The 26,895-nt window shown below is 34.2% G+C and overlaps 5 protein-coding genes across 8 annotated transcripts; 2 read left to right on the top strand and 3 right to left on the bottom strand.

Annotated features, from left to right (window-relative positions):
* Positions 1-94: 94 nt before the first annotated feature.
* On the bottom strand, positions 95-6,999 carry LOC124447423 (histone deacetylase 6-like). Its single transcript, XM_046998339.1, has 16 exons — positions 6,873-6,999; positions 6,413-6,444; positions 5,652-5,702; positions 5,280-5,367; positions 4,938-4,978; positions 4,345-4,441; positions 4,190-4,261; positions 3,778-3,803; positions 3,398-3,502; positions 3,033-3,101; positions 2,465-2,591; positions 2,064-2,129; positions 1,876-1,935; positions 1,538-1,627; positions 1,227-1,330; positions 95-633 (listed from the first exon to the last, which is right to left on the bottom strand). The coding sequence occupies exons 1-16, from the start codon at positions 6,879-6,881 to the stop codon at positions 549-551; spliced, it is 1,122 nt and encodes a 373-aa protein (XP_046854295.1). The 5' UTR covers positions 6,882-6,999; the 3' UTR covers positions 95-548.
* LOC124447421 (ataxin-10-like) lies at positions 6,988-11,317 on the top strand. 2 transcript variants are annotated; one of them, XM_046998334.1, is made up of 13 exons: positions 6,988-7,198; positions 7,698-7,853; positions 8,089-8,156; positions 8,239-8,356; positions 9,082-9,162; positions 9,268-9,357; positions 9,465-9,542; positions 9,613-9,650; positions 9,941-10,074; positions 10,157-10,262; positions 10,341-10,516; positions 10,616-10,679; positions 10,767-11,317. In XM_046998334.1, the coding sequence occupies exons 1-13, from the start codon at positions 7,011-7,013 to the stop codon at positions 10,946-10,948; spliced, it is 1,479 nt and encodes a 492-aa protein (XP_046854290.1). In that variant the 5' UTR covers positions 6,988-7,010; the 3' UTR covers positions 10,949-11,317. The 2 variants fall into 2 exon arrangements, with proteins under 2 accessions (XP_046854290.1, XP_046854289.1); XM_046998333.1 differs by having other exon boundaries at positions 6,990-7,198; positions 9,265-9,357.
* A 4,625-nt stretch (positions 11,318-15,942) lies between these two features.
* Positions 15,943-17,970, bottom strand: LOC124447424 (translationally-controlled tumor protein homolog). Its single transcript, XM_046998340.1, has 4 exons — positions 17,860-17,970; positions 17,520-17,590; positions 16,733-17,149; positions 15,943-16,054 (listed from the first exon to the last, which is right to left on the bottom strand). Exons 1-4 carry the CDS (start codon positions 17,885-17,887, stop codon positions 16,052-16,054), a joined length of 519 nt encoding a protein of 172 aa, XP_046854296.1. The 5' UTR covers positions 17,888-17,970; the 3' UTR covers positions 15,943-16,051.
* Positions 17,971-18,774: 804 nt separating this feature from the next.
* Positions 18,775-22,960, top strand: LOC124447422 (isocitrate dehydrogenase [NAD] subunit beta, mitochondrial-like). Of its 3 annotated transcripts, XM_046998336.1 has the most exons (14): positions 18,775-18,905; positions 19,026-19,121; positions 19,313-19,425; positions 19,895-19,936; positions 20,476-20,558; positions 20,634-20,691; positions 20,763-20,825; positions 20,905-20,974; positions 21,440-21,573; positions 21,650-21,752; positions 21,912-22,058; positions 22,199-22,293; positions 22,401-22,461; positions 22,606-22,960. In XM_046998336.1, the coding sequence occupies exons 2-14, from the start codon at positions 19,026-19,028 to the stop codon at positions 22,711-22,713; spliced, it is 1,173 nt and encodes a 390-aa protein (XP_046854292.1). In that variant the 5' UTR covers positions 18,775-18,905; the 3' UTR covers positions 22,714-22,960. The 3 variants fall into 3 exon arrangements, with proteins under 3 accessions (XP_046854292.1, XP_046854291.1, XP_046854293.1); XM_046998335.1 differs by having other exon boundaries at positions 18,785-19,121; XM_046998337.1 differs by lacking the exons at positions 18,775-18,905; positions 19,026-19,121; positions 19,313-19,425 and adding an exon at positions 19,643-19,646.
* LOC124447420 lies at positions 22,877-26,702 on the bottom strand. The gene has a single exon (XM_046998332.1). The coding sequence runs from the start codon at positions 26,148-26,150 to the stop codon at positions 23,337-23,339; it is 2,814 nt and encodes a 937-aa protein (XP_046854288.1). The 5' UTR covers positions 26,151-26,702; the 3' UTR covers positions 22,877-23,336.
* Positions 26,703-26,895: the final 193 nt, after the last annotated feature.

The raw sequence follows: 26,895 nt of genomic DNA on the forward strand, positions 1-26,895 counted from the left end.
GAAATTTGTGATATACTAGCTAGTACAAATGGTACTAGCGGCAGCTGCTAACCACTGCGAAAAGACTACCCACAAAAAGAATTATTGGACAATAGACACTCTCGAAATAGTATACAATTTGCCACAGTTCTAAGAAATTACATACAAAACATGCACACGTTAATTACGGTGTAGAAGTTCATGGCGCCTCGAGATCATATTCATAATTGAGTTACTACATTTGTATTGCTATTTCTTTTAAATAAGAACTGAAACTGAATCAAACCAGGGTTTTTTCTTAAAAAACCGCACAGCTACCATTACCTATAGGCTATAACAATAAGCTGATATAAGCATACCATAGCAAGTGTTCAAACGAGTTCCCTTCAGTCTATGATATGAAAAAACACTTTTCAGTTCTTTATACATCTAATAAATTATAAATGTTTAAAATACATAGCTATTATTTTTCGGCAGTGAGGACGTTCATAATTCGTGGAAAGCCACAAATTTACGAGCTGCCAAAACAACAGGCAGATGTGGATGTAGCATACCAAAAGTTGACACCCTTAACAAGCGTCATCTTTAATCTGCTGCAAATTTTTCCAGTATTGAGAGTGAGCATTCAGCGTGGATTGAATGGACTCGAGTGCACTAGAAAGTTAAAGAATTTTGCGCATGAATAAAGTACTTCAAATGGAGATTCATTTTTGTCAGATCTCATTCATTTTAGATAAATATGTTGTAATAATTCTACAACAAACCGATAATGACGGGTAGCGCATTGCTTTACGATAAACTTTCAACATTCTACACGTCAGAAGATGAGTAAATACTGCAAAAGCATATCGTGACAACACTTAGATTATAACTAGCAAACAAGGCAACAAACTATCTTAATCTATATACATTCATTCACACGCGTATTCAATAAAACTCCTGTGAATGAAATGTTTTAACGATACTAAAAAAATGATGTTCCCTGAAATGAGCAATTAATGTGATAATGGCAATATTTCATAGTGAACAAAAGTTTGATATCGCCAGAAAGTTTAAGTAAACTAACACAATTCAATTGAAAAAATCATTATTATGAAAACTGTGCTAGAAAATTTTGATTCATAAACACTTGCAATATATCACATACACACAATTAGTGAAAAATGTGTATGAAGCAGCTGTAATAGTAGATTTTTCCTGAATATGTAGTTTTCTCTGCCTGTAGTTCAAGAATACAAGTTTCTTACCAATGTGAAATGTTCATTGGTTCGAGCAAAGGACAAGGATCACCAAGTAGTGTTTTTACACAAGAGCATAGGGACTCCGCAACAGAACTCAAATTATATCCACCCTACATGTAGAAAATGACGTTGTATAAACAATATGAAATGACTATCAGGCAGAGAAAGTTCTGAAAAGGAGAAAAACAGGTAAAAGTTTAAGGAACAACAGCACTTTAAACAAAAATACTCTGTAGACATTTTAAGGAAAATATTTGTGTACATCACAGACCCATCTTCCTAGTAAATACAGATAACATTGTTTTTGAATTACACACCTCGAGAACTAGTAGTATTTTTCCAAAGGCAAGACTCATTAGCATATGGGTAAGATGCGCAAATCCTTCAGGAGTGACATCACACAAGCCCTGCCAAAATTGACAAAAATAAGACACAAATTGATTGGCATCTTTTAAACAGGCTATTCGAAGAAATTTTTGCTAAATTGATGGGCATTTACAATCCCTGATAATTATGCATGTACAATATTTGAGAAAGGAACGACAATATCCTTCAAAAAAGTCCTCCTCTCCAAGTATATAATGATAAACAGTTAACTTCGATCACCTTCTTCTTTTAAGTTAAGGTTTTCCACAAAAACACACAAGCAACTAACCTTAGGATCGCCTTGGGCCGCATCGAATCCAGCAGACACTATAACCAATTCAGGACAAAACTAGACCATCACAACAAAAATGAGTTTGAAATTCAGACAGAAATATAGTACTTTAAACAAGTCATTGAAACATTGCTCGCACAAAACATATCGGACGGTTTATATGCGTACAAACAGTAAGTTCATACCTCATATGCAACAGGAAGGAGAATTCTTTGAAAAACGGCAATATAATCAGCATCATTCATGTGCTTCTACAGTTAGTAATTGAAATAATTAAAACATACTTCTTCAGAGAAATAATACTTGCATCTAATTTAATGGCATTATTTAATCCATATAACACTCTATAACTCATGAGCGAAAATCAAAAGAAGCGTATTATAACTCGAAACGCTGCACATTCCAACTTCAATTTTCTTGGATTGTGCGAGATTCTGTTTAAAGATATCTTTCAAATACGAAGATCAGACCAAAAGATTTTTCAGCAATTTATAGTCATTCGCGTCGAGTTTTGTATGTGGCACAACGCTCCTGCTTGCTTTTTAAATAGCAGCTACGTACAGATAAAAGTACAATAGTGTTCAACCTCATTCCAAGCGACGTTAATGTTGAACCCTTCTCCTTCATTCTTTCCAACAAAGTCGAAGTCAGAATATTTTTTTCCGGGCCAAAAACGGCCATGATCAAAGCGATGAATTGAAAAGTACAGTACGCTAAAATTTAACAGTAAAAACAATGAAATGCAATTCGTGTAACTAAGTTTTACAGTATTGTAAGCAAGATTTTATTTGGTAACATAAGTATGTTGAATCAAATTAACATAACAGAGTTTCAAGTTATGGTCTTAAAGAGGCAGGGAGTATTACAACGAAATGATTGGCCCTTGTTTATTTGGAAACGTTGATCAGCTTTCTTTGTAGCAAAATGGACGATTATAAATGAATATATACAGTTCGATATCTCATGTCCTAAAGTTAAGTTCCTCAAAAACGTTTTCCAAAACAAGACATAACAAATGCACAATACAAATGGAAGACAAAAACACGCATGCACATTCAATAAAAATAAAACCTGTGTATCCTCGGGATCTGGATCAAGGATCAAGGATCAAGGAAAGGGATCTTTCAAAAGCATTGAAAAAGCTGGATGCTTACCTGGAATCTGATTGAAACATGTGTTGGGTTCCATTTCCATGATGAATATCCCAATCCACAATCAATACACTAAATCAAAGAGTCTGATGTCAAACATTGCAGTTATAGGTTGAAATTAAAAATACACTTCAATGAAGATAACATAAACGGGGATTTTTATAACGTATTATTCACACAAAATCATGGAAAGGGAGGAATATGACAGTTTCTCTAGAAATAGCATTTTCGGGTAAATGATAAAGCAACGGCCCAATAAACATACAAGTAAAATGGGGGGAAGAATGGAAGATTGTTGTTGTCAAGGTTGTACGTATTACTCTCTTCTGACGACAGTCAAAATTGTCATGACTTTATCGAACAATTACCGTTTGATATTCCATTTTTCTTGGGCAACCTTTGCTGCGATTGCCACATTATTGAAGTAACAATACCCCATACTAAAATCGCGCTCTGCATGGTGACCAGGGGGTCTAAAATATACAAAAACTAGATCGTTGTGGCTAACATAAGCTGTGCACTAGTATATCATGCATAAAAACATAATAACAAAGACCTTACAAGTCCAAGTCCATCCCCCAGACTATTTCCTATTTCCCTCTACTCTCAAAAAGATGATAGCCCAGTTACATTGTACACAACATATTATTCAAGCGACGTCTCTGCAATTTGCCTCTCTACACGACTAAGAAAGACATACAATTATCTGTCGATCATGAAGTTCAAGTTTATAACTTCTAACACGAACCTTGCTATGACAACACCATTTTGGGCCTAAAAGTCAATTAAATAACATGTGGTTTTCAGTAAGTATGTATTATGTAAATATAAGAGCGAGGGTGTAGATACAAAATGTTGCTTTACGTTGGCAAACGACCCTCGGCTAAAAATGTGTAACTCTTGCACTGAGACAATTTAAAACGTAGAAAAAATGTAGAAACAACAGGAAAGTTCAATGAAACCATTTCAAGGTTAAAGTTAACCATATGCTTCACTATCGTCATACCATTCAAGTGACACAATGTAGATACACAAATTACAACGATGAATTGCTGATAGAAAAAAGGCGGAAAAGGAACAATCAATCGGAGAGAAGGAGAGATATTTTTTGCTGCATGTTAAAAATCTTTAATATACTATTGCATAACTTGCATACGTACATTGCCAGACAGGATATAATCAAGAGCTGCCAAAGTACAACCAACGGACATTCTGGCACATTCATTGGTGAACTAAACAAAGATGTCTAGTGTGCAGCAGTTGAAGAAAAGTGGTAATGAAGGATCACATAGTATCTGAAAAAGATCACTCTTACATTACTGAAATAAATTGAGTCGTATTGTTCGGCTGCTAATTTAAGCTTCTCTTGCGGATAACAATCAATTTTTGAAATTTCGTCAATGTATTCATTGCTAGAAAACAAATAGGTCAGATAATAATCAATTCATTTTTCCATGACTTTTTTAATCTTTCCACGCGACTGTAGTGCAATAATGGCAACAATTTTTTATCAAAAAAAAAACAGTAAAAAAGTCCTCTAAGTTCCGTTTCCACCTCATGCATTCCCAAATCGACAGCAGACACAAAAACGTCATATCAAAAGGCAGTTAAAGAAGTACATAAGTAGCTACTTGCTAGAGGGTAGGACATTTTATTCCATGCTCTGCAGTAAGTGAAAAGGTCGTGACAGTGGCGAAGCCAGCCCGAAAGTTTTGGTCCTGCTATGTAAATTTTAGATCATTGACATTATTCATTTCTTTAGAAATCTATTGTTTTTACAGTGAGTGGACACAGAAAAATTAACATAGCACGACTAAATTTTTGGGCTGGCTACACCACAGGGTCGTGAAATCTTACAGCATCAAAGAGATACAAAACTAAAACGAATACTACTCTTCATTCTAATACCTGTGAACGGTTAATAATTCTTCATCTGTGGCAGTACGTGGCTATAGATAGAAAATTATCTACCAATAAGTTCATATAAATCAACTATTTATTTCAGTGTTTAAATGAGATCAAAAACATCCATTTGCTAACAAGCTAACGGCATATTATGAACATCAATAAAATCTAGAAATAAATCAATAATTTGTCACCATAGCCTTTTTCTATCTATTTAATGTAGAAAATTATTGTAAGCAAAAAAAAATTGGGTTTAACATTTTTCTATGCTTCATAGCTGTATATAGTCCTACATCAAACATTTGTTGTACAGGTGTTATCTTCCATATAACTAGGCAGCATTACCTTAACCTTTTTGCATCGTTTGTCTAAATTTAATTGTTGAAAGCGTTCAATAGACTGTAAAATTCTCTCAGGTCTTTCAGGATGTTCCCTAAATTGAAATATTATGATAGATTTTACTTAAGAAAAATTCATAACTTTTCATTTTTGAAATATCCCCAAATTTTAAAAAAAGTAAGATTGGTGATCAATTTCAATTAGAAACAAGATTTTAGTCCAGTAGTTTTTATCTTTGATCATACGTCTGTTACTCTGTATTGATTTAATATATTCAGGTATTCCATTTATAATAGCAGGAAAGATTTCACAGTTATAAAGTGGAAGAAAAGTTTATTAACAAAAAGTTACTGATTAAAATTAAAACAATAAACATACTCAAAAATGTTGCTATGCTTTAACATGACATCATCATAGCAAAAGCATGTCCTATAATAAAAGGATCAAAATGATAATTTGTTATTTGATTTATGATTTATTGCTTTTGAAAATTCTCCAAGGAAAAAAGGTCAAAATCAGTAACTGCTCCATATGCTCTTAGAACATTAAAGAACAGACTGGTTACTTCCTTCATATGAGAAGTTTAAATTAAAGTTTGAAGCTTGTAGTATTAAACTATTAATCGAGCTATGATCTTTAGAAGGATATACATACTCTATGAAGAAGCCATTATATATAAAAGTGAAGTCATATCATTCAAGGCCCAGGGCTGTGTACTAGTTAACATATTTAATACAACTGTTCAACATTCAGCACATGTATATCATAATACAGTTCTTTTGTGATAAGTTACATACAACTTATTGCCTGGATTTAAATGCTGACTAAAGACTCCATGGAACATGTGAAGTAATTCTTTGGTTTTTTAAAATATAAAAATTATATGACACCAGCTCATTATGATACAACTTGGATTTCAAAATCAACAGTGGGTCATTTTCAGGTTAATTGGCTTCTTTTGTACTCTCCACAATTTGTGAAAGAAGAAAAAACTAACACTGAAAAAGTTTTTTTTTGTAAAAAGGTCTAATTAAAAGTTATGGGTTATGATGGATATACATCATGTGCAGTAAAGATTATCAACATCTGCATTAAAGATTAAAAGTAAACACAATGTTGAGTAAACGCTGCTTACAAACCTATGATCTGGAGTATTTGAGGTAAAATCAACCTAAAAAGGAACAAAGATTTTTCAAAGCAACAGCCAAACAGGTATTTGTAGTAAAGGGCCAACTAGAATAGTTAGAGATTTTCCAAGCATAATATATATTGTACATACTAAATTTGTTCTAAAAAATTGCTCATTTGACTCATTGATCAATTTGAGTCCAAAACTGTATTCACTACCTGTGTCATTCTTGCAATGTAAAGTTTAAGCACGTTCTCTGCACGTTTTTTAAATTGATTTCTTCATAGATAATTTATCCAGTCACCTTTGCATTTATAATTCACACAAGAAGAAAAAAGCATTCTGCTAATTATTGTTACATGTCATTACATGTTATCCTCAATATTTTGTCGTGACTTGGCTCACTTCTACTAAAAGTTTGACCTGTTTCAGCTGCAAACAAATTTTGACAAAACGTATGTCATACTTACTAAATTCATACTTGATACTTTTCAGTGTTCACAGTGGATCGCACGTGAAAGTGGGGATAAAAACACCTAGACCACTCTTGCTTGTTCCAGCAGTGGACTTCGCATGATTTGACTTTTGATGGATCTAAAAAAAATCACATGTTATCAATGGCGGCTTCGCCTGAATCTCCGGTTTCTGTGGAGGGTTCGAAATTGGAAAAATGGAACTGTTGTTGTAATGTTTTGCATTCAGCTTCGATTAACTCGCCTTCTTATATTGCGTGCTGGGATGAGATAGCAAATTCTCTCAGTTGCTTAAAAGTTTACGCTAAAGAAGCCTTATATAGGTACAACAGCACATGCTATTTCACTCATATGAATTAAATTTTGAAAATTATATCATGGTGTTCACTGCAGAAACTTTCAAACTGAGTTTGTCTCGTATTGGTCAGTTATATCTTAACCAGATTACAATTACTGGTGAACATGATCTGTCCATGGGTCTGTCACTGTCAGACTATGTGTGTAGGTCAGTGAGCAGTTTCATGTGTCAAGGTCCTTTACCACCTTGATTTTGCTTAACCTAAACCATCTCCTTAATATAATTAGTTGAAACAACCTAGCTTTTTTTGTTGCTTTCAAATTGAATTGACTTTATTTGTAACAACTGCAGATGAGATAATAATGACTTACTCCCATACTAATTTTTTTAGAACTTTTACAATCCCCTCAAGAAATATTATAATGAACATTAGAGCCTAGCTTATTGCAACAATATGAATTGCCATCCCACTGTATTGCATACTTCATTCTTGAAGATTACTTTTCATGATATTTTGTTTACAGATCTTTCACTAACCAGGCAATCATAGAGCAAATTCAATGGTTGATTGAAAGATCTTCTCAACTGGATTTTCAAGACAGATGTAATATTCTGTGTGATGCCTTTCGGTTTCTAAGAAACTGTTGTGCTGGTTTGAGTAAAAACCAGGATTCTGTGATGTATGTCTTAATGTGTAACTGATTTTCAATTTCTAGTGCACATATCCTGGGTGGTTAGAGGGAGAGGGGAGTACCTAATAAAAAACTACAAGAAAAGGAAAATTTTAATGTGTGTCCATGTACAAGGGGCCCAGAATTTGATTGTGCCTCAGGCCCCTTAATTTCTCTAAACAGTCCGGCTAATATGTGTATTTTTCATTAACAATCAAGTACACTTGATGTTTGTTACCATTAGGTCTTCTGGAATACCATCTACAGTAATGAAAATAATTCAACAATGTTTAAGTACTAAGCAGGAATTAGGTCAGTATAAATCTTACCTGTGATTTTTGTAATGTTTCATTTGAAGCTTTCAAGAAATCCACATTTGTTTGAATCCATACAGATGTAAAGTATGCCAAAACTCTAGTTTCCACTGGAATTCAGATGCTTGGCAATCTTGTGGTTGAAAATTTGAACAATCAACGAATAATTTGGCGGAAATGTTATCCTAGGTTTTTCATGTAAGTTAGCCTCTTTTCAAACATCCAACTTTTCATGTGCTGAATTGCGTTTGAAACAAGAGATACCACACCAGCTACTTTTCAAATTAGTGGCGTCAAGGTGCAGCTACTTTCAGGCGAGAGCCTAGTTTTGGAGGGTGATTACTTTTGAATTGTGACGTTGAGCATAATTACTTTTAATCCACGCTACATAAATAGTATTTTTCAATACCTTTTGGATTTTTTTCGTAACATTATTTTTACAACTTTGAAAAAGCTTTCGTTTTCTGACAACGTTTGAGAGTAATTTCCAGTAGTCTGGACAAAAAAACGTCTATCTTATTTTTTATCTGTATCATCTCATTGTCCTTTATTTTTTTTTGCTGCATACTTACAGTACCGCTCGCGAATTTAACATACGGTACGCGTATGAAACGCGTATGATACGAAAAACATACGCGTATGATACGAGAACAATACTAGTATGATACGAGAGCGATACGCTTATGATGCGAGAACGATACGCGTATCATACGCAAAATTATGTTAACAAATACGCGAGCGGTACTTTACATGTAACTGAGGGCTAAACGCCACTTCCAAAACGTTGAAACCAGATCGTCAGTTTCGTTGCAAATTTGATGATTCAAATGTGCAGTTTTGAGCAGTTTTGCAATGTATCGATGTAGCATTAGGGTGGAAAGGTTTATAATCGGCCTCGCTCACCTGATCATTTTAATATTTAGGTCGATAATGCAAAGCCAATTTAACGTTGCAAAGAACTACGCGTGTATGATTATATATAACTGCATTAAAGAAAGTAAGAGGTAGCTATTTAATAACTATAAGTGTCTTCTTTTTCTGCGCTGTGTATTGGTTTTCAAACAAGAGAGAATACTATCGAATAATTGATAACATTTATGTTTCAGAAGAAGGGACATGTTCATAAAGCCAGAGGGAATTTTGCTTGTCAACACTATTTTTGAAATGTGTACAACTGAAACAGAAGACATTGAATGGGGGTATAATTTATTTACCATTTGCCGTAGCAAGTTTCCTAACCTACCTATAGAGACATTAAAAGCTAACATATCAATGGCATTCAATAAATTTTCTCTTCACGATGTAGTATGTTTATCGTCGAGTCATTGCTGGAGAATGAGTTATTTCAAATGATGTATGATGGCCTCCAGAAAACGTCGTATAGGTTAACTATTTAGTGTGCCATAATTCAAACGTTTCATGATTAAATCAAATTGTTCATTTCATACGCTTAGGGTGTTTTTGTTGCAATTTGTGGAACAATTGTCAAGGAGTAAGTTGTTTGAATTATTGGAAAGTAATGTGACAATCACTCCTCAAAATCATGCATGAACGATTGTGGTGCACCCATTTTTTTGAATGGGTTCCACCTTCGACTCTTCACATTAGATTACATGTGTACACTACACATATTTTGCCTCACTTTCATTTCCAGTCTGTTCACAAAAAATTTGCGGAACTAACATTGCTGTCTGGCTACGCCACTCTCACACACATCTTAGATAGCGCTGTCTTATAATTCTTGTACATGTTCATGTTCGTTGTTTATTTGTATTACGCAAGGAAGCGAGGTCGCCTCAAGTTCCATGTCATTGACAACGGAAAATGCGATTTTCTTGTGCAAAGAATTTGAGTATAAAATCAAGAAAATCTTGCCTGCAGATGTTGGGTTTGACATAAAAGAGTCATCGAACGAGGTTGACCACTGTTACATTTAATTTACCTAGCATTTGATATTTTGGAAAATACCACATAAAAATAATTTCCAATGTTTTCTAGCTCAAAATGATCAGCTCATTATTACATTTGCTGTGTCTGTTGTCGTCCTTTCCCGAACATTACAAAAACCTTCGCTGTAGAAAAAGTTTATTGGAGACCATTCTGGGTAAGAACATCACTTTTTTAAACAAGATTTATTTTAATAATTTTCTTTAAAGTTGTGAAATTTTTTTTTCTGTTGCAGTTGCTCTTCGTGAAACGACAAACGAAGAAAACAAAAAATTTTTTAGTGACTTAACTCAGTTCGTTAACCCAAGTGACCATGCTGAGATCTCAAACCATCCTGCATTTGCCTTCAAAAAAGGCTTGATTCAACTTATTGCTAATATGAGCTACAAAAACACATCAAACCAGAATGATGTATGTCGTTATTATAAAGATGTTGTTGATAATATAACATCATATCAAGGATGATTTGGTGCTGAAATGATTGTTAAACGTTATCTTTTTCGTTTTTAGATCCGCCAGTTGGATTGCATTCCTTTATTGCTGAATCATTGTAATATTGACGCAAACAACCCATGTATCTTTTTAATATACTATTTTTTTGTATAATATTTGCAATTAACTTCGCACTGCCTTATGTTTCCTTCATTTGAACCTACGGTAGACATCTGCCAATGGGCAATCTTTTGCTTACGTAATGTTCTCGAAAATAATCTTGAAAATCAGGAGGTTGTAAGATCTTTGACAAAACTGGGACTCGCTCCTAACATTCGATTGGCGGAATCAGGATTTGTTGTGGAAGAGACGAAAGACGGAAAAATTAGAGTCTCTGCAGGAAAGCCATAAGAAAGTTAAATTCAGTGAGATTTATGAGCATTACAGGCGATATCGACTATCGCGTTCAAAACTGATATACAGCTACGAGTTGTGAATACCATGCTTTGAAAACGCTCTTTAAAGTGAACATTGAACTCTTAAAATCATGTGCACAACTAAAATATTAAAACGCGTGCACATAAACAATTACCGGAAAAGAAAATTGACGCTTAAGACAAGAGCAATAAATCGTTATACAACACTAGCAATATGCCTATGTAATAGCAAGGCTCATCCTCGAAATTTTTAAATCCGCTTTGCTGAAAAAAAACACTGTATTAGAAATTAACAAGACAAAAGAAAATACAAAAGGCACATCTGCAGTGTAAGCTTTGACAAGATAAGTGTAGTTTTGTTATGAAATACAGTATTCCACTATGTCGTGTTACAGTGGGGTAGCCCAGCGGACGTCTGGGAGGGGGGGATATACACATGTTCTACAGTATTAACTTCCTTTGAAATAAACTGTTTTCCATAGATAATATCATGCAAAAGCTAACACTCTCCTCACAAAAATTATTAAAACTAGCTGCAACTTTGTCTTGCCCCCGTCATTATGGTGTATCAATTTACCTTACAGTGTCTCAAGGTATTGGGTTGAATATGATGCAACTTGACATTCATGTAAATTGCAAAAACTGGTTATTCATGGTGATTGATATTGGCATTCACACAGTCATTGGTAACATTTATATAATTTTTGGGGATTGGCATTGACATAATATATTTATTGGTATGGACATTTATATTGTTATTGGTATTGAGATTCATATTGGTATTCACATTCATATAATCAGTGGCATGGGCCAGAGTAAAAACACTAGGTTAATGCAATTGCATGCAAGTATGGACATTTATAGTTAAAATATAAGACCTTTAAAACCATACAAACGTAGAAGTCACGCGACATCGCGTGCGTGACAAACATTGCACATAAATCAAATAATGTATTTACTATTACTTTACTAAGCAATCCTAACTTCAAATACCATAATCCTATGAATAATTATTTCCATATATAATTTATTGACACCACGTATAGTCAACTTGTCATTATGATTTGATTGAAATTTTACAATCAAAAATCGCTGAAACACGCATGCGCATGCATTACAAGCAACTACCTTAGAATGATTAATTAACTATTTATTTGAAGGTTTTTTAGCTTTCATGAGTAAAAACATTCGGCATAAGCATTGAAAACATTTGGCTTTCAGGATTAAACACATTCAAGGCAATTCCACGTGACTGACGTTACATTTGAAGGATTTGTTGATGCGAAAAACCTTTATTAATTCTTTGCTATAATATTTCACCCTTCCATTTTTATATGAAATTTTACTTACTATACCCTGTATCTGTTGTCTACATCAAACTAAACTAAATTTAAGTTTTGCTACTGTCTTCGGCATTAAAGTGGCTGTGACTGATGTTACATAAAATGGACAAGACCTTTTAGCACCCAAATTTAATCAAATTTTGTCTGGAAACGTAAAAAGATTAACATAGTTTATCAAATTCATAACATCTATTAATATAATAAATTTATATACAGAAACTCACTTTCTAAGACAAGGGGGGTGCAGCAATGAAAAACAATGTGACTGATGTTACGTCACTGACGTTACAAAACTGTCATTGTCAAATCATAAATTACAATGGTCACCAAAAGCATGATCAGTCTACCTCACTCACACTTTAAACATTTTTTTACATGATAAACACTGTTTCATCATTCAATATTGAGGTAGTTGAAATCTGAGAAATCATAGTGGTCTCGTGAGTTTACCAACTGTGGTGGACGTAATGCTCTCAGTACATTGTCACGAGAATAAAGAATTTTGTCCTCATATCTTGGCCACTTCCAATATCTACCAGCTTTAACCATGACTGATACTTCATAGCTATCACCAACAATTGCCTTTATCTCCCCAGGAAATAGCTCACCCTCATATTGGACAACACACCAACTTGACACCTCAAAGTTTTCACAGTCAGATGGAGCTTGATGTACATTTGCTTCCTTTGCCGCTTGTGTCGTAGCATGCACATGTACCACTGAGTTGATAACATGAATGCAATGGACAGATTTTATACCTTTGATGGTAGGAGCTTCCTCAAACACCTCTGCAACATTAAGAATGGCATTTCTGCTGTCAATATCATCAGATGTCATCTCCACCACATCCACATTGCACACTTTATTTGCGGCTGCTGTGAAAGAAGTAGCATCAGTTACAAGAGAGGCTCTCCTGCTGACATCAGTCCACACTTGTCGTTTTACTGAACCACCAATTCCATCGACTGGTCCTTTTCCATGGGATGTAGCAAAATAGTTCCATGTGATTGTAATTTGGTGTTTGTCTTGCAGTTTATCTATGATTGCAGCGATGTATTTATTCTTAAATTGTGATGAAGGACCATCAGACCATATTGAGACAGTATTCACTGTTGTTGGAAGGCTATCAAGCAAATAGTCAATATATGCAACCACTGTATCCTTTCCATGATCCAAATTATCTGATGCAATGACTTTGGAATGTAGCTCTCCATTAAACCAAAGAGCTGCTGTGAAAAGGCTGACTTGGTCTTGCTTCCAATGAGCACTTTGAATCTCGCCTTGAAACATGCAGGAATAATTCTCGGAGAAGTCCACTTGCATCATAGCATGTGCCTTGTCAAAATTTTCACTTCCAACAGCTTCTCGTTCCATTTGATAGCTCTTCGCTTGACACCGCTTTATATAACAATGCTTTAAGAATGCTGGTAGCTCAGAGCAGATATGATTAAACAGATCATCTGTAGTGCCTTCCATGACCATCTTGCACAATTTATCATCACCATCTTTCTTCCAAAAATGCCAGGTAACTGGCTCTACCTCTTCAAAGGAAAACATACTTCTGAGCATCTTTGCGTCTTTACAGGTGGGACATTCGTTGAACCAGCATTTTTCCGTGACAGACTGACAGAGGAATTTTTCAGGAAGGTCGTGATCATATGGCGGGAAAATACGAATTACTTTATAGCCATAATGAAGTTTTCGTGATACTTGCAAAGACAGACATTTCGAGGTAGTTGACTGCTCAGAAGAACGTGCCTAGGTCTCAGCTCAGCAAATTTACTTTTTCCGATCTTAGTACTTGGGTTAGCGTCCTTGAAAAGTGCATGCACTTCAATGATACACATATTGAGGTGCCGAGCTTGAAGTTTCTTTTTTGAACCATCTGCCTCACGAATTATAACAAACTCTTTTCTGCCAGGAGCTTGGCGACTGATATCATCACGTTCGTAAAACGCTTTTACCAAATTGATGGTTTCATCACTTATTTTTCTTGCAATTGTTTGTGGAGTGACTTCATCACGGGAGATACCACATTCTATTTGGAATTTTTGTGATAATTTTTGGACAACAGCTCTTTTGCGCTTTGGTGTATGAGGCAAAGCTGGAGTTATTGCTCGGTTTGCTCTGGAAACAGCTCTTCCTAAAGCCTGTGCACTTTTAAAAGCTGGTGAAGTAGGGGGTGAGACATAGTTTGATTCCAGTTGCTTCTTTCGTGCTCGACATGCAGCAACACGTGCTCTGACATGCTTTCTTCTTTCTGCTTGCAACTTGGTTTTCTCACCCGCTGGTAGCCGATTTTCTTTTATTTTCTTTTTAGCCCTCGCTATTCGTTGTTGTTCTGCATTCTTTTTTTATACTCTTCATATTTATCAGTATCTTTCAATTTTTGTCTCCGTTTAGCTTGTCTTTGAGCTGCTGTTAGTGGCATCGTGAATTAAACATAACGCAAAAACAGACACAAATACAATTTTACTTAGCGTTTTAGTCAGCAGTAATGAACTGAATGTGCAAGGACTTTATCTAATTCATATGTACTAAATTTTATCGTGATTTGCGTGATTTAAAGCTTTTCTATGGTGTGACTGACGTTACATGTGACTGACGTTACAAGTTTTAACCACTTGTCATATTGGAGACAGAACTATATATTTTTTTATCTTGTTAGCTTTTATTGCTTGTAAGAGTATAAATTTATAATGCAAAGTGTCTTTTAGAAATTCTATTAAGTAATTTTCTAAAGAAGATAAAAATTATATTTATTTTGTGACTGACGTTACATATTACAGGCACCTCAATGGATGAGTGTAATTATGTTACGTATACGTGGTAACCTAGATTTAAACATATCCTATCACATCTTAAGACTTATTCAATTGATTGTTGTTGAAATCAACCTTCTCAGTAACATTTAATACTTAAAATTTTTATCCCTAAATGTCGTCCATATTGTGACCGCATAATTATTGAGTTGAGGCCACCAATTATCATGCCTACAAAATTCTCAGAATTGATGTTTTAAGCCCAAGCTTCAATTTCTATGCACTTAAGGTCATTATCTATAACTATTGATATGTTTTTCACAAAGAACTATAATAAGATTTTTCTCTTATGTTTTGTCTATGTTGTGGAATTGCCCTTCAGCATAAGGATTAAAAACATTTGGCTTTCAGGATTAAACACATTCAACATAAGGATTAAAAACATTTGGCTTTCAGGATTAAACACATTCAGCATAAGGATTAAAAACATTTGGCTTTCAGGATTAAACACATTCAGCATAAGGATTAAAAACATTTGGCTTTCAGGATTAAACACATTCAACATAAGAATTAAAAACATTTGGCTTTTAGGATTAAACACATTCAGCATAAGGATTAAAAAAAGATAGGGGTAGAATATGCAGCCATGTAGAAAATATATTTTAATTCCTTAATTTATGGCAAATAAAATTTGAATGTCAAGCAGTGAATGTATTCCATCAAAATATGGCAAGAAAAATCACAAACAAGAAATCGATATACACGAACTAATAATAGTTCAATGTTACTTCATGAATATTTTAGCTGATGGGAACAAATTCTTCATGTGATAGCAACCCATAGAAAATTTGCATCCACCAGTCTAGACTATACAATTTTATTATTTGTTGCTTTTAATGGCGTACAATTAATTAAAACCAAAAAAATAAAATTATCTTATCTGTTTGTATTTCTATTTGCCATTCATTCAGTTCACTAAAAAAAAAACAAAGGAAAATTCTGAAAATATAATAAAATGAACTCAACAATAAAACAATTTTTAAAATTGATCATGTCTGCTATCTCTAATAAAGATTAGCAGTTGAAGTCTATATTTTTTGTTCAATGTTACAGAAAGTTAGGTGAAGAACATTGACAAACTTGAGCCTCTAGCAAGAAAAACATCTAGCCGCCTTGGATCGGTGATATTTAAATGGAAATAAAATTTTGCAATCACGAAATAAAGGATGATTACTTTGCCTGCACAGGCACCTTCTGGAGAACTCAAGAACAGATAACTGCAATCCCACGATCAAAGACTGATCCTGTTCAAGAGTTGTCACTAACTGAGGTTTACACAAACCAGTGCAGCTACAAAAATGTCTCTTATTCCCTTTATACTGCAAAACAGATAAATTTGACACAACCATTTTAATATTTCCTTTTAGATGTATTCATGATTGATTCCCAAATTCTCTTTGATTGATTGACTGATTGATTTAATTGATTAAGCCAAGATCAATTAGCACAGACTAATGTAAATTCACCTATAGACCAATCAGCACTAGCTTTATATCACTTTTATTGTATAATTTAATGATTGGCAATTGAGAGTATGATGAAAGTAATTTATCTCTCCTGAAATGTGCAGGTAGAAAGACTGGAAATACTTACACACTTCTCTTCAACAAGTCCATGCTTGAAAAAGATCATGTATGGGTCACCATTTTCTCGATAATTCATGAAACACATCATAGCATCTTGGTTTAAACTTTCACCTGTATATGGTACAAGATCATCCCACATTCCTTTTATTTTCTTTACAACTTCACCCATGCCAGATTTGAATACAGCTGCATCCTCGGTCTTCCCCTCCGCAATCAAACTATCGTAAATTTTTTTCACATATGGTTTGATTACAGCAGAATAATCTTTTTTTGAAATAACTGGAGCTGCTGATAATCGATGATTAAAAACTATGTTACAACCATATGTTGTCTCAGCATTATATTCTTCAGCACTGGGTTCCTCTGCAGATTTGTTTCCACCAATCAATGAGTCATCAATGCCACCAGATGATTCTGCAACTGTCTGTATAAAACAATTCAAATCAAATAAAAAAAACACACATATTGCATAAGGTCAAATGATTAAATTGACAAATCAAGTCAAATACATGCTTCGTTTTGAATTATTGAATAATAAATGTACTGGCTTTGCTTTGCATTTTGTAAGGTAAGGCAATCCTCAGTCTTAATATTGAATATCACACACAACGTATGTCAATATTGTATGCAATTGTACGTCATAAATTAAGCTTTGTTTTGGAAAGACATAAATACGGAAAAATATAAGACATGTTAATATTATTATTTCTATGTACAAGTTCATATATATATTGAGCAACGACTCAGCTCAGTAATAATGGAACCCGGTTACATGAAAAATTAATCAAGCTTACCTTTCCTTCAACTTCATAATACAAGTCATCAATAAGTTTCATAGGAAAACTATCCGAGAATAACTCGTCACCTAAAAACACAAGCATTTGAACATAAGAAATCTTTAAAATAAGATTTCTATATAAAATAAAGTTAAGTATCAAATCAAAGCGTTAGTAACGTTACCATGGGCAGTAACAGAATATTCTCACTAACAAATTATTCGTGTCATCATCGATGTTTACTGGACATAATACTAAATAGTCCCAATCATTGACATTGAAAAAATGAAAACAAACACAAAATAGGACGTTTTGAAACAATCTGCTTATTCATAAGAATTTTTTAAATCAATCATACCAGAAATGCGATCTTTATAGATGATCATGTTTGTTGATGGCTATGGATTCGTATTCCTTCTTCTTGAAAATACAGCCAAGGTTTGATGGCTACCAGCAAAAGGACTGGAAGCAGAAGGACTGGGATTACAAATCCATGTCAGTGACTCATGGTAATCGCAGTAAGATTTGCGCATGCGCAGATCCTATCTTATACAGTATTGTAGTCAGATTGGAGATTGGAGTTACGGCGATGATCTTTACGCCATCTGAATCTGAATTCTGAAGGCTCTCATCGAGCTCTTTACAAGAACTTAAACAATTAAATGCCGCACTCGCTATTTAAAACATAATAGCAATAAGCTTATTGCGAGTAATGTTTTTAGTGAAACACCTTAATCATGTTTTTCATTTCTCAACTTAATAAGCATATCATACAAAACAGTATCTGTAAACCTTCCACTCACTGTCCTCATAACTAACATGAGCTGCAAACGTCGAAGCGAATCACGGCATTCCGGGCTTGTGACCGTTATAGCCAGTTTAAAAGGTGAAAGGTCTACTTATTTTGTCCAACTTGAAAAAACCCTGATTATTAATACACCATATTGTTGCTAAATCCTGAATAGCTGAATTTTGGATATTGTGAGCATACCATTATATACAGTAAAACCATTGTATAATGTAAAACCATTCAGAATTTTGTGTTTTAAATGTATCTAAACATATTTGAAGCTGCGGCACTAGCCAATAGACCTGCACGTTTATTCTCAAGATCTTTAATTTGTGACTTTGTGACTTTAATTGTACTTGTGTGAAAGAACTTCAAGGCTTACCTTTAGTTTTTTATTTTGCCCTGTCGAGCTCTTTCGAATGAGCTATATAGAAACTTCATCGCCGTAACAATATTTTAGGAGTTAGGATCAGCGCATGCGCAGTATCCAAATGTGTCTTGCTGTTGTTAGTGCTGTTGTTTGTCAGGTTGTTTGTAAAACGAACCGTTACCTGCGTAACCAGCGTAACCAGATCAGTGGATATAACTTATAACCATCACAGTATTTATAAGTGGTATTTATATCATAACGTGATATGATAACGAGTTTGTGTGTATATTGACTGACGAAAAAACGTTTAGGCTTTCTCTGTCTTGATAATAATCATAGTTACGTATCATTAAATCTGATTAAGATGCTCAACAAATCTGGGATACTGGTTCGGCATTTGCTCACAACGTTGCATCGCCGTGGAATATTCTTAAATCATCGCTCGCTGGCCTCTAATCATGTGGGTACTATGCTATCAATCATGCACTGTAACTCCTGTACGCCAAGGTCATAGATTTTATCATTTTATTTCTTAGTGCTTGCTAAGATGCTTTCTAGTATATTTTCAAATTTTTTCATGGAATTTTTATAGATGATTCCACTGAAGTCTAGTTACCATTGTAATTGTTTGTAAAATTGCTTGTGTTGTAGGGATTTTTTAGGTCACCACCTCCAGCAAAATATGGTGGTTGGCAAACTGTTACACTTATCCCAGGTGATGGAATAGGACCTGAGCTTGCAAACACAGTCCAAGATTTATTCAAGTAAGTGTTACCTTTAGGGCACATTGCAATGACATAAATATGAAAACATACTTTGTTGACTTCAATCTTTGTCATGGGACCATAGCGAGATTTAATTGTACATGGCCAAATGTATCACCCAAGACTTTTTGAACACCATAAAACTTTGCAGATGGTGAAAAATATGTTTGGTTAGGAGGGCTGCTGTAACCTGGAGTTTGATTGACAGATGATTTATTGAAGTCACAAAGTAACCCTATAGGCTTATTTTGTATGATTCTCAATGTTAGTTAATGAAATACTTCTTGAAACACCAAACAATTACATCTACTCTTGTGATCTTTCTTTTTTCTGTTTTTTCTTTGCCCTGGTGATTTTTTATATCCATTTACCCTTATCTAAGGGTTTTTGCAATGATAAAAATCATGAAAATGTGTTCAATGTATTGGAGAGCTAGGTCCCTCTAATTTCTTCCCTTATTGTTGTATAGACATGTTGGTGTTCCAGTTAATTTTGAAGTCCTGGAATTAAGGTTGGTTTCTGTGCAATAATGACAACTTGACAACTTTGAAGTAGGATATTTTGAGTACACTTAAATAATTATCTTTCTGATATTGACAACATTATGAGATATAATACCTACTGACTGGTTGCCATGGCATTCATTTCAACACTGTTTCCAGACCATGTTTCTTATCTTAGACACTTCCATCTAGTTTTGAAACTTTCCATGTAGAAAATATTTTTGATGGGAAAGCTTTGAATAACATAAAATATCAATCTGTTAAAATATCAACTTTTTGTGCAAATGATTTGGAACATATTTTAGTGTGTAGATAACATAAATGCCTTGATTTTGTAACTAGAAATTTCCTTTTAACAAAATATTTCCCTTGACTTCAGGATGAATTCTAGCTTTCATAATTCATGTTCTTTAATTGTCAATTGATTGAACCATTTGCAAACAATTACATGTGCAAATAATCACAATAAAAATATGTATTGCAACTGCAAGTTGGAAAAATAGCCATGCGCATCATTTCCCAGTGATTCTCTTTCATTCTTCTTTAGTGGCTTAGTTGATGGTCAGCAGATGACAGATAAATTGGAAGATGTTCTAATTTCCATTCAACGAAATGGCGTTGCCCTTAAAGGTGTCACAATGACGATGCGCGCGCATAAAATACACACTGCCAGATTTTACTGAAAGTGTATTTTTTATTGCGTAGGAAATCTCCACACTCCTATTGAAGATCCTAGCTTTAAATCTCTGAACGTAGAACTGCGGTAAGACGTTCACGTGTCGTGCATTCATGATGTAATGTTTTACCTTCATATGTTACGTCATTAATTTATAGAGTAAAACTAGACTTGTACGCCAATGTTGTTAAATGCAAGTCATTTGAAAATATCAGGACACGGTGAGATATAAATTATTCATATATACTGCTAGAAAACTAAAATATTCTATTTCTTCAACTCACTCTCTTCTATATTCAGACATGAAAATGTTGACCTGATAATGATTCGTGAAAACACAGAAGGTGAATATAGTCATTTGGAGCATGAGGTACTTTGATGAAAAGTTGACGCATTGTTGATTCTAACTTTTCACAAAATTTTCTCCGTTTCAATTATGTGACTATGTTCAATGTTGAATACTACACAACTACTTTTATCTTTTTTTATTTCTATATTATTAAATTGGCTAATTTCAATTCATAATTTGTGATTGCCTATTGATATTCAACCATGATTATAACCTTTTTTCTATGTTTCATTGTTCTTTTAAAATTTTGTTGCGCATATTGTCACAGTCAAACATCCCGTAAGCGAACACACTTGGGACCATGACCTATTGTCCGTTTACGTAAGATGTCCAGTAATTCGAGGTTCGACTGTAATGTATTTCTCCGTTCACATATTGACTAATCATCTACTTACGTTTACATTCAATTATTACATCATCGCCATAAAAACAGTACACAGAAGCTGGATGAAAAATACACTATTTTATGGCGCATTTCCATTATAGAATGTGTCGGGGGTGGTTGAATGCCTCAAAATAATGACCGAAGATAAATGCACAAAAATCGCCAAGTTTGCGTTCGAATACGCGAGGAAAAACAACCGGAAGAAGGTTACCGCAATTCACAAAGCCAACATTATGTATGATAATTTTTTTACAACTTATCTCACCTCGCATGTTTGTAAAATCCTGTTATAGTAATATTTTCATTTTCAGGAAACTTGGTGATGGTCTTTTTCTTGGTTGTTGCGAGGAAGTAGCAAATAATTATCCTGACATTGAATACAATTCCATGATTATTGATAATTGCTGTATGCAAGTAAGCAATGCATATTGAACTCTACAAAAGCAAAGTTTATACCCATTAAAGACAAATGAAGAAGTCCTGTTTCATAATCCTGCCCTTAGGCGCAATTGCCAATCGTCAACCAAATTGATCAACTTTCATTGATAAAATTTTTCGCGCTCTTTTATATAGCTTGTAGCACATCCAGAACAATTTGATGTAATGGTGATGCCCAATTTATATGGTAATATCATCAGTAATATAGCGACATCTTTGGTTGGTGGACCGGGTATGGTACCTGGCGAGAATATTGGAGAAAACTATTCTTTATTTGAATCTGTACGTCTATAGCTACTACTGATTTTGAATTACGGTCAATTTTTTCTTTTATCAAATATTATATTCAAAAATTTTGAAGTTTATTGTTTTGGAATATGTTAATCAAAACTCCGTATCAGTTCAGGATTTTGCTTTATCAGGGAACTCGAAACACAGGCGCAGATTTGGTTGGAAAAAATATCTCAAACCCATTTGGTTTTTTGTTTGCAAGTACTCTAATGTTGAAGCACATTGGGTATGATTTTGTTCTATATAAAACCTCAATATTCTGTTTCTAATTTTATTTTCAATTTATTCCATTTATAAGTACTTAAAAGGACATTTTACTTTCCTCTTGTATAGTTTTGAGTCCCACGCAGCTCTTATCAACAACGCCATTTACAGAGTTATTTCTCAAGGACAGGTATGGTGAAAAACTGCACGTTTTAACTTGTAGTTTTCATGTAAAAATCAATCGGGCATTTTTATTTACCTCTGTTATTTACTATAAATAGCACACATAAAATATCTTGCTTTCAAGTTTTTTATTAAATGTTTTGTTTTTTAGTATCTTACCCCTGACATTGGAGGCACGTGTTATACAACTGATTGTTTGAAAGCATTGAGAGACGAAATTGACAGAGAATTGTCTTCAGATATGATGACACATGGCTGAGGCTGTAAAAGCATATGAACTTGGATATATATGGACAATAATATAAACTTGTTTTTCGTTGTACATTTCTTAATCATATTCTTTATAGTTTATTAAAGAACACTTATAACGCAATTGTTATGTGCGATATGTAAAATATTTCGTAACTAAGTGATCGCTCTCCTTAACAGTCAAAAAATTAGACTTTATTACCACGTGAATTCTTTGTACGATTTCTAGTTGCTGTTAATTACATATATTTATTCTACTTTTGGTCAAGTTTTCTTTGTCACTATCTTTACGGAAATCAGTTTGATTTGACAAAAAAAAACTTAATATAGCTAAGTATAATATACGTTTATCCATATCAACAACTATTTTTTTTATGCTGTTCTCTCAAAAGTTGAAGCGAGTTTGTATTTCAGCTACACAACAACTCATTTCAAAGTGTTAAATTATACAACTTCGCTGAGGATTGTTCTGTAAACGCGGCTTTGGATTTGTCATGTAATTGGCAAAGGACACAAGCGATGAACCAATTTCCAATCATCTGTGCAGTTATGATAAAAACAACATTACCATTCCCATCCCTTAATGTCAATATGAGCAACATAAATGAAGATTTCAGAAGTAGAGAATACATATCACAGATGAGTTTCCTGGAATCCAGTTGTTCGTGTACTTTTCTCTTTCGAAGATGTCAAATTTTTCGATACAAAACTACGATAAAGTTCGTAAGATTTCTTTCGAAATAAGAAGGCCACACAAATAAACAATCCTTGAAAGCTGACAAATATTACAAAGACATAGGCAAATACATCAGTTTTATCTTCTGTTACAATCTGTAGTAATCCAAATAGCCAAGAAAATCCCATCAACGTTGATAACCTTATGCAAACTTTAACGTTTTGCACTCCACGTTTTCTTCCATCAACACCAAGTTGTTTTAAGTTTGTCTTTTGATTTTCACGAAGACGCAAAGAAACCGCAATGAACAGAGCAAGATTAAGCAGCAAAATTATGCCAAATGGAACGATAAAAAGAAGTATTTTGGATTTTTTAGTGCCCAGCCAACATGCATCTACACGACCGTAATCTATAACCAGTACATCAATGTGATCTAGAATACCAAAGATGATAAGAAATATAGCCGGAAGTAGCCACACAACTAGACAATACTTGAAGAAAATCTTCTTTTCTTCAGTTGGAGTACGACGAATCGACAATTTTCGACCAAATACCATGCAAGAATGAAAAGCGATAACAAAGCACGAAGAGAAAAATGCCAAAAAGAAATAATGATTTGCCCTAGCTATAATTGCACAAGCTGTTGAATATTCATCTGGAAAAGAACCTACTAACCAGAGTATCTCAGCCATGCACAACGTAAAAGATAAATTTAAAAGATTCTTTCCTGGCAAATTACGCAGATCTTCAAATGCACAATAGGTAATCATCAAAACGATCAAACAAACAATGGATGATATAAATCCAATCCAAGTAATAACTACCAAAGCTATGTGATCTTTTGGCCATTTTCTGGTTGATATTTCATAGTTTCTGGTAAAATTGACACACACATAAAACTTTTCACCCCGGTACACGTAATCACCAAGCTTAAATGACAGAGAATTGTAAACCAATGTTAAATTGTCTGTTAAATAAAATTCTGTCGAGTTAAGTTGGATGAAAACAGCCGAACAATAGGGTGTAGTTTTAAGACAAACTGTAACTGTTGCGTTACTCGTCAAATTTTTCACAAAATATTCGTACTGTTCATAGGTCACATTGGTGCTCAAAATACGGATACTTAAATCTTCTTGGATGACGTATTCATGAGGGTTATAGGAGTGTGGACGAGTGCAATTGACCTGACGAATTTCCTGACGATAAACCGTGAAAGATGTCGAGGAGGTGCCTAAGTGTAACTGAAACGCTTGCCTGAATCTAAAGAGACGTCGAAGTGTTATCGTTTCATTTGAGCTATTACTTAGTTCTCGTTTTGTTGCTAAAACAAAACTTAACAATGGAGTTAAACGAATGTTGAAAGATAGCTGATATGCTGGACCTTCAGATGAAGTTGTCGGAAGTATGTTGAGTTCAGAAATTTGAGACTTGTTCAAGGAGTAGTGATCAGAAAGAGAAACCTTCAGTTCAAAAAGAGAAAATTGATAGCCAATATTTGGGTTTCTCAACATAAACAAAGTAAGTTGGTATACATCATCATTTCCTCTGTTTAACTCATTGATGTTATAAATCTTTCGACACCTCCCAATGTATTTATCAAAAGCTTCATTTTTTCGACAAGATTCTATTCTTGTCGACAAGCCGTAATCTCGCAAACTAAGAGCACGATTTATACTCGGTAGAACTAAGCATCCATCAAATCTGGTTTTAGACACCCCACAGACTAAATTGTATCCGTTACAGGATGCACAAGCTCGATTCTTGAATATCTTTTCTCTCGAATGCATTTCTTGAACGAGACCGACAGTCCCTTGCGCACACTCCAGCTTATTTTTCATAGTAGTCGAGTTGGGGCAAGATGTGATTACGTCAAAGTATGTACACCGACGCATGCGTTGTCCTTCTTTAGGTTGCAGACCAACAAGCTCATTACTGTATTTTGAAATAAATTTTGTGAAATCACTTGGAGAATAATTAGGAGGAGGAATAGTGTGCTCATTAAATATCATCGTCCAATGTTCATATTTGGAAACATTATTGCATTGAGCGCAGTATTGGTTTCTGTACGACAGTAAATTTGAAATACTGACAACTGGGAGGTATGAACGATAAGTTTGTCCATGCAACTTGTCAACGGGATGATGGCATTGGAACTTTACATGGTCGTCAGGCCAAGTGTTAGGGCATCCTGCAATCATCCATGAGCCACGAGGTTCTGTTGAACAACCATCACCATGTATTGGAAAATATACACAACGCCAGGCGTTATGTTGAGGGAAATAATCAAATAGATTTGTCAAATTCTTCTTAGCAATAGGGCATGAACGCTCAAAATCGCCACAACAATCTCCAAAGACTTCATTACAAGCATGATCACAATTGCAGTCTTCTTGACGAGGGCTATTGGAACTTGAGTACACAGTAAATTTTACACCGTCTGTACATTTTTTGTTGCACGAATACGCTTTCCTACAATCTAATTTTACTATCAATGGTGGAGATGTTGATTTCATGGTGGTGTCTTGTTTTAAAGACGACATTGTTGTGGGCATTTTTACTGTTTTAACTACCTCTTTCAAAGTAATGTTTAGTACTTTCATGTGTCTCGCTGTACCATTGTAAAAATCACTGGATGTGCCATTCAATGACCTTACGTTGCGATGTACAATATTACGCTGTATATTTTCACTGCCAGCTGAAAATGTTGTTAAGCAAGTAATTAAGAGGAAGACGTTGAAGAACCAAAAATCATAACGTGCGTTATCGAGCATCTTTTGACGTTTTGACTTGATGGACACGCTGCAAACGCCAACTACAAATGAAGCGTTTGTGTTCCCCAAATATCTTGACTTAACTGTTGTTTACATTTAACAGTCGAATGGTCAACGAAAACGATGGATTATTAACGCCATCGGATGTGAAAGGAATTTAATTTAAGACCATTAGCGTGGAAAGCTTAGTGAATATTCAAATTGCGAAAACACAAATGACAAAACAAGCGTATTTTGTTTCATCGTTGCCTGTGTTTCTTTTTCCCAGTAAATTATTTGTATTTGCTCCGTTCGTATTGATGGTGTTGTATTCATGTGAAATGTGATATACAATGAAACACGAAACTGTTTTAAATCAGCAGACATTTTTCATGCGATTTACCTCTGTTAATTACTATAATTAACATATAAGTTATTGCGACTGTGTATTCCTCATTGTGATCCCATAGTTTCGAGTTTTTATAGCGCGAAACAAACAATAATTTAAATAAAAATTAAAAATTGACATCACTGTCCAATAATTAAGTTCCACTTTCTTACAACACGAGGAAAGTTTTTGAAATATTCAATTCTACTCTTAAAATCATTAAATTCATAAGATCTAATATTGATCTGAGTAATTTTGAAGGTAAATATTGTCAAAATCTATATCTTTATTCTGTCTACACCTTTATTCGCTGTAATCTTTCCCTGTATCTCAAGACAGTTACTGGATGTCACAATTAAAAGAGACGAACTCAAGTTT

The sequence above is a fragment of the Xenia sp. Carnegie-2017 genome, unplaced genomic scaffold, assembly GCF_021976095.1.
Source record: "Xenia sp. Carnegie-2017 unplaced genomic scaffold, XeniaSp_v1 HiC_scaffold_22, whole genome shotgun sequence".
Taxonomy (NCBI): Eukaryota; Metazoa; Cnidaria; class Anthozoa; order Malacalcyonacea; family Xeniidae; genus Xenia; species Xenia sp. Carnegie-2017.

Bases quoted from the DNA above. Each gene is read 5' to 3' on its own strand.
- LOC124447424 (XM_046998340.1), bottom strand. From the start codon at position 17,887: ATGATCATCTATAAAGATCGCATTTCTG. The intron at 17,591-17,859 runs GTATGATTGATT...TTGTGTTTTTAG, and splicing joins CTATAAAGATCGCATTTCTG to GTGACGAGTTATTCTCGGAT. The intron at 17,150-17,519 runs GTAAGCTTGATT...TGTTTTATACAG, and splicing joins ATTATGAAGTTGAAGGAAAG to ACAGTTGCAGAATCATCTGG.
- LOC124447420 (XM_046998332.1), bottom strand. From the start codon at position 26,150: ATGCTCGATAACGCACGTTATGATTTTTGGTTCTTCAACGTCTTCCTC.
- LOC124447421 (XM_046998333.1), top strand. From the start codon at position 7,011: ATGTTATCAATGGCGGCTTCGCCTGAATCTCCGGTTTCTGTGGAGGGT. The intron at 9,163-9,264 runs GTAGCTATTTAA...TTTATGTTTCAG, and splicing joins TGCATTAAAGAAAGTAAGAG to AAGAAGGGACATGTTCATAA. The intron at 10,263-10,340 runs GTAAGAACATCA...TTTCTGTTGCAG, and splicing joins TTTATTGGAGACCATTCTGG to TTGCTCTTCGTGAAACGACA.
- LOC124447422 (XM_046998336.1), top strand. From the start codon at position 19,026: ATGCTCAACAAATCTGGGATACTGGTTCGGCATTTGCTCACAACGTTG. The intron at 19,122-19,312 runs GTGGGTACTATG...CTTGTGTTGTAG, and splicing joins GCTCGCTGGCCTCTAATCAT to GGATTTTTTAGGTCACCACC. The intron at 22,462-22,605 runs GTATGGTGAAAA...TTTGTTTTTTAG, and splicing joins GAGTTATTTCTCAAGGACAG to TATCTTACCCCTGACATTGG.
- LOC124447423 (XM_046998339.1), bottom strand. The intron at 4,979-5,279 runs GTAATGCTGCCT...TTCTATCTATAG, and splicing joins AACGATGCAAAAAGGTTAAG to CCACGTACTGCCACAGATGA. The intron at 3,102-3,397 runs GTAATTGTTCGA...TCTTTGATTTAG, and splicing joins GAAAAATGGAATATCAAACG to TGTATTGATTGTGGATTGGG.